Source organism: Sinocyclocheilus grahami, unplaced genomic scaffold, assembly GCF_001515645.1.
Source record: "Sinocyclocheilus grahami isolate Dianchi unplaced genomic scaffold, SAMN03320097.WGS_v1.1 scaffold316.1, whole genome shotgun sequence".
NCBI lineage: Eukaryota > Metazoa > Chordata > Actinopteri > Cypriniformes > Cyprinidae > Sinocyclocheilus > Sinocyclocheilus grahami.
The window spans coordinates 759,652-772,427 of NW_015505495.1; the positions used below are offsets into that span (position 1 = coordinate 759,652).

Consider the following 12,776-nt stretch of genomic DNA (forward strand, 5'->3'; position numbering starts at 1 on the left):
ACCAAAAGAAGTGATTTTTTCCCCCTCATTTTAATTAAATGATTTAAATATATACATATATAAAAACTGAACACAAAAAAGAACATTATTTTATTCATATGCACATAGCAGCTGCTACACTGCATATTTCAAAGTCGGATTTAGGACACCAAAACTTCAGCTTATGAATATCAAAAATGTTACCTAGCAGATGATAAGTGCCGTTTTAAACTCTCAACACTGGTTTGTTCTAGGATGAAGCTGGTGAACGGACCAGACATACTGAATTAACAAAACAAGAAGAAACCGTTTTGATACAACAGCAGAACATCAGAGTGTCCACGGCGCACTCCATCGCTTTCAGAAAACCCTCGACTGTCATTGTGGAGGACTGGAGACAGAAGAGGAGATGCGATTACAACAAACAAAGACTAAACTGCATATTCAAACTCTGTTGTCTACAACTGATTATAAAACAAAAAGTACAACTCTAAAATTTGTGACGCACAAAATGCTCCAGTTTTCTCATTCACTGCTTTCTGTGACACGTTTTATTTCAGACTAGTGGAAAGAAGACATCTAAAATACACATTTAAGTGTTTATTTGATTGAATTTGATCTATTTGTGTCTGTAGATTTCAATTACAACATACATCTTCAACATAAATCAGTTTTATTATTATCTTTATTCTAAAGGATTTTATAGATGGGTTTGTTTATATATCATTCGCCTGATTCATAACAGCATTTTATTTCTAAAATTAAAATGATTTTTTTTGGCTTTTGACAGTATTTTCTGATTTTTGGAGAGATAAAAATGTGATATTCAAAAGTCTTTAATTCTGATATAATTTTGAACCTGGCTTTTTTCAGGTTTCTGTTCTGGAAATGTATGCAAACTAGTGCATATTTAATTAGATGATGCCTAATATTAATATTATTACCAGTGTTACGCATTACAAGTAACACGAGTTACGTAATCAGATTACTTTTTTCAAGTAACTGGTAAAGTAAGATTTTTTTTTTAAATTTACATGAAAATATCTGAGTTGCCTTTTGAAATAAGCAACGCAAGTTGACTAAATGTGACTCTGGAGCACAAAAGCAGTCATAAGGGTCAATTTCTCAAAATTGAGATTTATACATCATCTGAAAGCTGAATAAATAATCTTTCCATTGATGAATGGTTTGTTAGGATCGGACAATATTTGGTTGAGATACAACTATTTGAAAATCTGGAATCTGAGGGTGCAAAAAAATCTAAATATTGAGAAAATCATCTTTAAAGTTGTCCAAATGAAGTTCTTAGCAATGCATATTACTAATAAAAAATTTAATTTTGATATATTTACGGTAAGAAATTGACAAAATGTCTTCATGGAACATGATCTTTACTTAATATCCTAATGATTTTTGGCTTAAAAGAAAAATCTATAATTTTGACCCATACTATGTATTTTTGGCTATTGCTACAAATATCCCCCAGCGACTTAACACTGCTTTTGTGCTCCAGGGTCACAAATGTCAATGCAAAAAAATGCTGTTGCCATCCTTTCATCACAGCAATAAGGCTAAAACTACAGTTTATTTGTGGTAAAAATCACACAACACGAGTACCTTTCCAAAGAGCGCATGAGCCAGAAATGGGATTTACCTCAAAGCTCTTCCCCTGAGTCCCACACTCCTCCTGTGCAGAAAGAGACACTCGTGAAGATCCGTTCTCTGAGACTTTCAGTACTAGCTGTGTCATAAGCAAACACTCACTGGGTGATGTTCCTCAGGGTTAAGCTCAGATGGGTCACGTCGCTCTCCGTGAAGTTCATGGTGCCCAGTTCCTCCAAACTCAGCACTGCTGTCTGGGGTAGACGATCTGCCGCTGCAGGGAAGGTTCAGATCGATACTGTTGTGTTCGGCAGAAGAACAGAGATGTTCAATGGTTCAAGGAAACGAGCTCACCTTCATGAGTTCCTCCAGACAGGACAGATAGATGTTGAAGATGGCGCTGGCACTCGGGTGGCCGATGTACTGCTTTATATCAGCTCGGTCCACAAAGGCCAGATCGATCTTTTCTGTGACGTTGGATGTGGTGAGGATGACAACATTTGGGTGCCTGAATGAGGAAAACTCAAGGTTTGCATGATTACGAATAGGGTTGCAAAAAGGTGGAAAATTTCCAGAAAATTTTGGAAACTTTCCAGGATTTTTTGGAATATTCCAGGGATTTTTGGAAAGTTTCCACCCCTTTGCAACCCTAATTACAAATGAATTTTAGTTCCATAATATGACATATTTCAACATGCAACAGGTTATTCAATTGCATAAAAAGCAGGGCAAGAAGGGAAAAATGCTGGAGCAGGTTATTATATTTTGATGAAAGACCACAAATCATGCACAAGAAGAGCAGGGACGTGCATTCAGCAAATAGTTGTTCTGATTTCAAGCATGCCTTTGTAGATGAAAGTGAGCCGAGTGGGACAGATGAAGAGAAACTGACCGTTTGATCTGGTCGAGCTGGGTCAGAACTGAATTGACCACCCTAATAGCGTCAGACGGCTCTGTTCCTGCTGTGAGACTCTCCACCTGACGAACACACATCATTAACCCTCAGAGACCTACAATGTTTGTGTACTTTCACTAAATATGGGTAAAAACAGCAATAGACACTCTCAAACTTATCACAACAACAGATTTTGTGGGGGGAAACAATGCATATTACGTATATGCCACAGCTTGCTCAAGTCACCTTTTGGGACATATTTATCTAAGTATTAAGTATTACATATTTTTAATTGATATAAATATAATTATTTTAATTTCTTATTTGATTTCTATATATGTCTAGTGATGGGAAAAGGTTTACAGGTTTACTGATTTTTTGAACGTACATAAATTCGAGACCAAATTTTTTGTGAGCTCACCAACATTTTTTTTTTTATTCAATTAAGTGGCATTGAAATTACTATATTCTATTTAAAATATGAAGAGTTTATTTGCAAAAACAGAAAACGCCGTTTTGTTACATTTTCAAAAATCATGTTTTTTTATTATGTAATCATGTTTTATTGTGTTAGTTAGCTGTAATTTTTAGTTATTTTTAACCTAATCAAAGTAACCCAACTGCAGTTTGATTGAGATTAATTGGAATGCACAACGAAAAAAAACATAATTTTTGAGAATTGCTAAAAACGGAGTTATCTGTTTTTGCAAATTAACACTTCATATGCTTTAATAATATTACAGTATTGGTCTAATAGTAACATTTCTGAACTTTTCATGACTATCCTTTCTGGTTGCATTTTTAGTGCTGAAATGTGTTGCTAATTTAAAACTTTTACTCACTGTATCTATAAAATAGTGGTGAAACATTGCATATTTATATATATATTTTTACTCCTATAAGCATGGTGAATTTTTTTCTGGCTGTTGACAGTAATTTCTGGTTTATAGAGTGATAAAAAGAGCCTGTCTAAAATGTTCTAGAAATGTATGCACAAATGAGTGCATATTTAATTAGACAATGCCTCGTTTGCATATTTAAACATAACATTTCCAAAGATTTGAACTAAATACCAAAAACACCATTTTCCAAATGACTTTGCCTAAACAAAATGGTTTTTACAATTAATGGCTTCCTAAAGACATGCCAAAGGGTGGAAAAAAAATATCAATATATCAAAATATCCAAGCTGTTTTAGAAAAAATGTACTGGAATTGAAATCAACCGACCAATAAAACAGATTCACCTATAATCAAATCATCATTCATTAGAGGATGTGAATTACAGTGTTAATGAGGAGGTAATATCACTGTAAAGCAAGGGTTCTCGTGGTTTATAGCTTTTCTAAACCAGTCTAAAAGACCAGTCTGAACAGTTAAGACCAGATTTAACTGAGAAAAGCTGTTTGTTGGCCAACAAACCGACTGGTTTCAATGGTTTTGTTGAGCAAGAGTGAGTCAAAGGAAACAAAACAAAAGACACGAGCGGACATTAATGACGTAAAAAAGAGAGAACCTCGTCTATCAGGACAAACACCAGAGCTGAATCTTCTGAAACATCTTTGTGACCAGATGTCAATGAGGTTTCAGACACGGATCTGAGGAAGCGTTTCAGAGCAGACGGATCCAGACGGACCCCTGAGAACCACTTGGAGAAGAGGCTGTGGCTGTTAATCTCCACGAACTGGCTGTGTGCATACCTGTTTCGGGTGGAAACGCACAAACAATGGTAAATAGACACAGGACGCTCTACAGCTGCCGGTCTGCTTTTATGAAGATGTCTCACCTGCCAGACAGTCTGATGGAGAGTTTCTGGGCAAGTCCTTTACACAGAGACGTCTTCCCTGTGCCAGGCGGCCCTGAGGGGTTAGGAAAGACGCGCAACTGTATAAACATGGCAGAAGACAGAAAGTGCTGAGCTTTCAAACAAGCTTTTACTGTCTTACCGTGAAGTAACACGACACGATTCCAGGCAATCAAATTGCTGTCGACGTTTCTGTCAGAGAAGAAAATTGTTGTCGAAACATAATCCAAGAGCTGGAGACCGAAGTGAAGACAAAGGTCATGTTATGGGAATGCAATCACAGTTTTGCAATACTACTTATACTGGCATTCAGAAGTTAGGAATAACTACGATTTTTAAAGACGTCTCTTCTGCTCGTCAAGGCTGCATTTATTCAATCAGAAATACAGAAAAAACTGTAATATTGTGAAATATTATTACAATTTAAAATAATGGATTTCTATTTTAATGTACTTTAAAATGTAATTTATTTCTGTGATGCGCAGCTGTATTTCCAGCATCATTACTCCAGTCTTCAGTGTCACATGATCTTCAGAAATCAGTATAATATGCTGATTTATTACAGTTTTGCCGCTTACTTGTTTTTTTTGGAGCCTGTGATACTTTTTTCAGGATTCTTTTATGAATAAAAAGTTTAAAAGAACAGCATTTGAAACATTATACACGACCGTTCAAAGGTTTAGGCTCTGTCATTTTTATTTATTTATTTATTTATTTTTAAAGAAATTAATGCTTATATTCAGCAAGGATGTGTTAAATTGATAAAATAATTTTTTCCCATGTAATAGACAACATCTTAGTAGTCCATGCATCACATATTCCAAGTATTAAAAAAATGGTTTGGAGCAAGTAAATAATCCCAGAATTTAAATTTCCGAAGGAAGGATTCCATGTGAATGTGATTTGCATTAAAAGGGGCGTGTCATGCATGATCATCTGCTGGGAGGAGCCAGTGATTGGCAGCAGAAAGCTCCTCCTCCTCTTCAAGAGCAAGCATGCTGGGACTGTCATCATTCAGAGAGAAAATATGGATACAAAGGTTGTGAACCTTCAGATCCACAAGCTGTGAGATGTAAAAGAAATATCACACCCATAAAGTGGCATGACATGTAAAAACTCAAAACAGATGCATTAAAGGGATAGTTCACCCAAAAATGAAGATGTGATGTTTATCTGCTTACCCCCAGGGCATCCAAGATGTAGGTGACTTTGTTTCTTCAGTAGAACACAAACGGAGATTTTTAACTCAAACCGTTGCAGTCTGTCAGTCGTATAATGCATGGCAATGGTAACAAAATCTATGAGAGTAAAAAAAACATGCACCGACAAATCCAAATTAAACCCTGCGGCTCGTGACGACACATTGATGTCCTAACACACGAAACCATCGGTTTGTGCCAGAAACCCAACAGTATTTATATCATATTTTACCTCTAATACACCACTATGTCCAGCTGCTTTGAGCGCGCGCACGGCATCCGGTGCGTGAGGTGTGTAGCGCTCTGCCGTAGTTTTTAAAATTCCGTATATGAAATATAAAGCAGAATGTACACAGATAAGAGAAAAAACTGTAATTACTTTTGGACCAGTTAAATCCGCTACACTGACTGACTCCACATTTTTGGTAAGAAATTCATCATCAAACTCATGCGTCCTCACCTCAGACCTCTTGGCTGTGCTGCAAACACAAACTCAGACCAGACTCACATGCAGACAATTGAAGAGCTCAGATGCAAAAGCCTCTAAGTGCCGTCTGAAATTTTCTTCTGCAATTAGCATTTTTATCAGGCTCCTATATATTTTTATGTCCAGTTGTTTTACTTTAATGGCTTAGAAAAGGACCTATACATTTGCCATTAAAGTAAAATGACAGAACCTAAAAATATATAGGAGCCTGATAAAAATGCTAATTTTGGAAGAAAATTTCAAACGGCACTTAGAGGCTTTTGCACCAGAACTCTTTAAATATCAGTGTAATACCAGAAACAGTGTTAACTAACTTTACTTCAGAAATGTAAAAAGCAATTAATCGTTCAAAGTCCACTTATGTTATTCTGCGCGCTTAAGATATGTTTTTTTCTTTCTACATGTTATCTTAAGGGTTTTTCCATTGTTTTAGTTTTAGTGTAACATTATAACACCATTCATATTTGTACTTTTTTTATAATTTACAGAAGAAACCAATCCGATGTGTAGTTGACATTTGAGGCTTAATACTATAGAAAAGCACTAAAGGTTGTTCAGTTAGAGTGTTTTCAGCTTGTTTATTTTGATATAAAAATACGGCATGCAGTTGCATCAAACAATGGTATAAACATCATTCAATGTAAATTGTGATAATCGTAATTAATAATCGCAATTATAAACTCAAGGGAATAATCGACCATTATGATTTTTGTCATAATCGTGCAGCCCTATTTTCTATTATAGAAAACTAAATAGGGGCAAAAGTATGGATATGCAAATATTTGCTTTCTTTTTTCCATACTTTCCCAGACCTGGGAATTACTAAAATCAAATTCCATACTTTTCCAAACTGCGTAGAATGAACCTGGAGTAGAGTTCATTAATTCATGAATTACCTCTGCGATTTCAGGTGAACCTCTATGTGCACTTCAGATTGGTGGATGATGCCGAGGTCAGTCATGTGATGATCAGAAATGTCCATTACTGAAACAGCTGGTGACTGAAGAACAGACAATGAAAAATAACGCCAAATTCAAATGTAGACCGGTATTCGGTATTGCGATATATCACGGTAATGAATATGCACGATATTGTTATCGTGGGCACTTCTAAATACCGTGAATAATTATATATTACAAATTATTCAGAGTTTTGAATGCATTTTAAGAATACTTTTCCCATCAACTGGTCAAAACATGTGAGAGACGCGCTGGATGAAAGCGCACTTTCACTCTCTGACAGCAGATGGCGCTAAACTGCAGAAATAATAATAATAATAATAATAATAATAATTAATTTAAATGCAGCCGTTTCCCCGGAAACCCTTTAAACAAAGCAGCTGCACTACTTTCTGTTTCTGAATCGTGTTTAAATGATTTAAACAGCCATTCAGATTTGTGTGTTTGCTCTGATGTTCATCACCGCGCCAAATACTTACATATTCAGACTTAATAGGCTATTTATTTTCAAACTAAATAAATACAACATGCCCTAGATATTATTTGATAAGTGTTTTGATTTGGCCACACTTTACATTAGTTAATTCCTTAGTTAACATAAACTGCCAATGAAAAATTCTTCTGAACATTCATTAATCTTACGTATTCCAATATTTAATAACACTTTGTTAAAATCGAAAGTTGCAACTGTGTTATCTAATGAGCTAACATGAACTGAGACTTGTATTTTTTAAACAAAGATTAATAGCTTCTGTAGCAAATGTAGCTATTGCTCGTTGGGAATGTTAATGCATTAACTAAGCTTAACTAATGAGGTCTTATTGTAAAGTGATACCTATCGGTCTTTATAGTTCTTTTGCACTTTAATCTGTGTAAAACTTTTAACTTTATACATTTTTCTGTATTGCTTTATTGCATTTAAATGTGCAGTTATTTTTGTTATAAGAAAAAAGTTGTTATACTGTATTATGACAGCACGGTTTTTTAACTGAATTGCAATATCGTGATAATACCGTATACCGTGATAAAAGCATTAGCAATTAATTGCAAACATGAAAATTTGATACCGGCATATCGCTATTCAAATGTGACGTAAACAATATCAGATTTATCAACAAACCCAGAAACTAGCAAACTAGGCAGAAAAGCTAAGTGCTGGGAAGTAACTCATTACATGTAATCTGGATTACGTAATCAGATTACAAAAATGAAGTATTAGATTAATTTACATTTTAAAATACTCAAAATAATTTTTTTTATTATATTTATATATATTTATATATTTTTTTGTTTGTTTTTTTAATTAATTGTTGTCATTTTGAAATTATTTATTTTAATTTTACATTATTATGATTCAATTATTAACTTACAAACCTTGAGGTAACGTAATGATAAATGCATGTTGTTGATTACAATAAATAGAATATATTTTCTTTCTCTTTGTATTTTTATATCACTATGGTACAAGATCATCCTATTTAACTCAATGTGATAAACGCGTTAGGTCAAACGTAATCTGATTATATTGTAATGTAACGGATTACGTTACTAACCGCAGTTTTTATCGTGTAACTTGCAATCAGTAACGGATTACAATTTGTCAGGAATCTAACCCCACAACAGCGAATTTACCGCGTTAACGGTGACGTCAGCCCGCGCCGGAAGCGACACCGCCTGAAACCGGAAGTTAACCGTAGCTGCTAATGTTGTTGTTGTTGTTGCTGCTGCTGCGTCGAAGCTAAAGAAGATTAAACCTGACTTTTCCTCATAAATAAAGGCAAAGATGGGGAAGAAGCACAAGAAACACAAACCCGAGTGGAGGAAGGTTGAAGGAGGTAACTAAAATATTAGATCTGCGATATGCAAGTCTGTGTATTATTCCAACTAGTCTATAAATGCATGATGCACTTGTTTTTATGCACACAAGAATACACTAATAATCTATTTACTTCATAATTATGTATGTCTAAATCATGGGGCTACGATCTTTAGATCCTAGACGCTGAAAGGCAGCTGAATCTTTTCATACTTAAAGACCCAAAGTATAATGAGAGGTTTTAATATTTTATAAATGTGTAGAATATTATTTGGAAAATGTATTTTTATTTTGGAAAATAATTTGGAAAGTTTTGCCCCTAGTCTCTGTACTGTACTGTAAAATATGTTATTTATTTACTTTAATACATTTCTGTTATTAATTTATTTGTTATTAAAATGTTTTTTAAAATGTATTTAATTTTTAGTCTTATTTCTATTATCTATTTGGTTTATTTATTATTTTAATATTTTTTTTATTTATTTAGATTCATTTTATTTTATTCTATTTATTTATTTAAATGATTTATTATTTATTATTATTTAATATCATAAATAATATTTTATTCTAATTTTTTATTGCTTATTTATTTAGTTTAATATTATTTGTATTATTATTTTTTACATTTGTTACCCTGTACTGTTAAATATGTTATTTATTTACTTTAATACATTTCTGTTATTCATTTATTTGTTATTTTGCTCAAATGTTTTTTTTATTTATTTAATTTTTAGTCTTATTTCTATTATCTATTTGGTTTATTTATTATTTTAATAAAATGTTTTATTTATTTAGATTCGTTTTATTTTATTCTATTTATTTATTTAAATGATTTATTATTTTATAATTATTATTTAGCATTATTTAATATTATAAATAATATTTTATTCTAATTTTTTATTGCTTATTTATTTAGTTTAACATTATTTTTACATTTGTTTCCCTGTACTGTTAAATATGTTATTTATTTAATTTAATAAATTTCTGTTATTAATTTATTTGTTGTTGTTTTTTTAATCTTTTTTCATTTATTTAATTTTTAGTCTTATTTCTATTATCTATTTGGTTTATTTATTATTGTAATAAAATGTTTTATTTATTTAGATTCATTTTATTTTATTCTATTTATTTATTTAAATTATTTATTATTTTATTATTATTATTTATCATTATTTAATATTATAAATAATGTTTTATTCTAATTTTTTATTGCTTATTTATGTAGTTTATTATTATTTTTACATTTGTTACCCTGTCCACAGACCCTATTTTAAAAACCCCTGGTCCAAACAATTACAGTAAAGGGAATACACACTTCTGGATTTATTTACTGTAGTTAGTTTAAATGAACTATCGGGGGGTATTCAGTTGTATTTACACTAGATAGTGGGTTTGATCTTGTGATGCTCCTTGTAGTCTATTACTACACAGAGCACATCTCCTCCAGAACAGCAGAATAAGAGTTTACAGCACAGAAAAGTCATTAAAGTCTGTTCAGTTTAGAATTGATGCTTGATGACTTCGTGTGCCGTGTTTCAGACTACGAGGACAAACCCCTGGATAAACCGCTGAAGCTGGTGCTCAAGGTGGGCGGCAGTGAAGTGACCGAGCTCTCCGGATCCGGCCACGACTCCAGTTACTATGACGACCGCTCTGACCACGAGTGGGAGCGGCACAAAGAGAAGAAGAAGAAGAAGAAGAAGAAATCGGAGAAGGAGAAATATGTAGATGACGAGGACAGGAGAAGGAGGAAGGTGAGAGAAAAGAGCGACTCTTAAACACTCAGAAGTCAATCATCACTGTTACTAAGCTCGTGTGTGGACATATGAGTGATTCCTCTAATCATGTAGCCTGTGTTGTGCACAGTATGAGAATATTCAGCATGCATGCATGGATTCAAAATGCAAAGTAACTCATTTCAAGAGGATAACTAGATGCTACTCGCTGAATTAAATGTGCAACACGATGGAGCTGTATGACAACAACTTTTGGAACATTTATTTCACCAGGTTTATTGTAGTTAACTAAAATTAATCCATAAAAAATGTTACTTTAAATAAAATAAACATTAGCTGAAATTCAATTGAAATGGAAATAAACTATATAAAAAGACTTGCCAAAGCAACATTTTTCATTTGCATTTAGTTTAACTTGACGTACTAAAAAAGATCAAACAGAAACTTAAATAAAAAGGATATAAGCTATATAAACTATAACTATAATAACAAAAATTACTAAAACTTTCATTAAAATGAAAGCAGAAAATACAAAAATAAAAAATAATTCAACATGTAAAATATGTATATATATATATATATATATATCATCAAGGTTGCATTTATTTGATCAAAAATACAGGGAAAATTTTAATATTGTGAAAAATTATTATGATGTAAAATAAAGTTTTTCTATTTTAATATACATTAAACTGTAATGTATTTCTGTGATACGCAGCTGTATTTTCAGCATCATTCCTCCAGTCTTCAGCGTCACGTGATCTTCAGAAATCAGTATAATATGCTGATTTCTTATTAGAATTATCAATGTTGTGCTGCACAATATTTTATTTGGAACATGTGATACCTTTTTTTTCAGGACTCTTTGATGAATAAAAAGTTAAAAAGAAGAGCGTTAATTTAAAATAGAAATCTTTTCTAACAATATACACTAGCGTTCAGAAGTCTGGGGTCAGTACATTTTTATTCTTTCTTTTTTTGAAAGAAATTAAAACTTTTATTCAGCGAGGAATGTGTTAAATTGATAAGAAGTGACAGCAAAGATTTATATGGTTAGAAAATATTTATATTTTGAATAAATGCCGTTCTTTCTAACTTTTTATTCATCAAAGAATCCTGAAAAAAAAAATTTTATTTAGTTAGTTTATACTATTTTTTTTTATTAAATAAACAATTAATTTATTATATATTATTTTATTGTTTATTTACTTAGTTTAATATTATTATTATTATAATTATTTACATTTGTTACCCTGTCCCCGGACCCTATTTTGAAACCCCTGGTCTAAACGATTATCGTAAAGGAAATACACACCTCTAGAGGGTTTTTATTGCTGTATTTAGTTTAACAGGACTATCAGGGTGGGGGTATTTTGTTGTATTTACACTATAGTATTGTGATGCTCCTTGTAGTCTATTACTAGAAGTGAATGAGAAGTTCCTCCAGAACAGCAGAATAATGTCATTAAGTCATGTACCAAATAAATCTTCAATTTCGACTCTTGATGGCTTTGTGTGTGGTTTTTCAGACTACGAGGACAAACCCCTGGATAAACCGCTGAAGCTGGTGCTCAAGGTGGGCGGCAGTGAAGTGACCGAGCTCTCCGGATCCGGCCACGACTCCAGTTACTATGACGACCGCTCTGACCACGAGTGGGAGCGGCACAAAGAGAAGAAGAAGAAGAAGAAGAAGAAATCGGAGAAGGAGAAATATGTAGATGACGAGGACAGGAGAAGGAGGAAGGTGAGAGAAAAGAGCGACTCTTAAACACTCAGAAGTCAATCATCACTGTTACTAAGCTCGTGTGTGGACATATGAGTGATTCCTCTAATCATGTAGCCTGTGTTGTGCACAGTATGAGAATATTCAGCATGCATGCATGGATTCAAAATGCAAAGTAACTCATTTCAAGAGGATAACTAGATGCTACTCGCTGAATTAAATGTGCAACACGATGGAGCTGTATGACAACAACTTTTGGAACATTTATTTCACCAGGTTTATTGTAGTTAACTAAAATTAATCCATAAAAAATGTTACTTTAAATAAAATAAACATTAGCTGAAATTCAATTGAAATGGAAATAAACTATATAAAAAGACTTGCCAAAGCAACATTTTTCATTTGCATTTAGTTTAACTTGACGTACTAAAAAAGATCAAACAGAAACTTAAATAAAAAGGATATAAGCTATATAAACTATAACTATAATAACAAAAATTACTAAAACTTTCATTAAAATGAAAGCAGAAAATACAAAAATAAAAAATAATTAAACATGTAAAATATGTATATATAT

The 12,776-nt window shown here is 32.7% G+C and overlaps 2 protein-coding genes across 2 annotated transcripts in view; one reads left to right on the top strand and one right to left on the bottom strand.

The window, feature by feature from the left end:
* Positions 1-229: 229 nt before the first annotated feature.
* trip13 (thyroid hormone receptor interactor 13) lies at positions 230-8,544 on the bottom strand. The gene is given in 13 exon segments (XM_071582435.1): positions 230-370; positions 1,597-1,666; positions 1,744-1,828; positions 1,831-1,855; positions 1,936-2,089; positions 2,474-2,559; positions 3,992-4,175; positions 4,262-4,334; positions 4,422-4,541; positions 5,189-5,342; positions 5,858-5,957; positions 6,862-6,965; positions 8,538-8,544. Coding segments are annotated over 12 exon segments (1,278 nt in total). The 5' UTR covers positions 6,948-6,965; positions 8,538-8,544.
* Positions 8,545-8,557: 13 nt separating this feature from the next.
* The window catches only part of LOC107601966 (bromodomain-containing protein 9-like), a 16,053-nt gene continuing 11,834 nt past the window's right edge, over positions 8,558-12,776 (top strand). The window contains exons 1-2 of the mRNA XM_016294339.1: positions 8,558-8,759; positions 10,280-10,494. Of these exons, the coding sequence (XP_016149825.1) occupies positions 8,708-8,759; positions 10,280-10,494 (267 nt within the window). The 5' untranslated portion in view covers positions 8,558-8,707. The remainder of the gene's footprint in view (positions 8,760-10,279; positions 10,495-12,776) is intronic.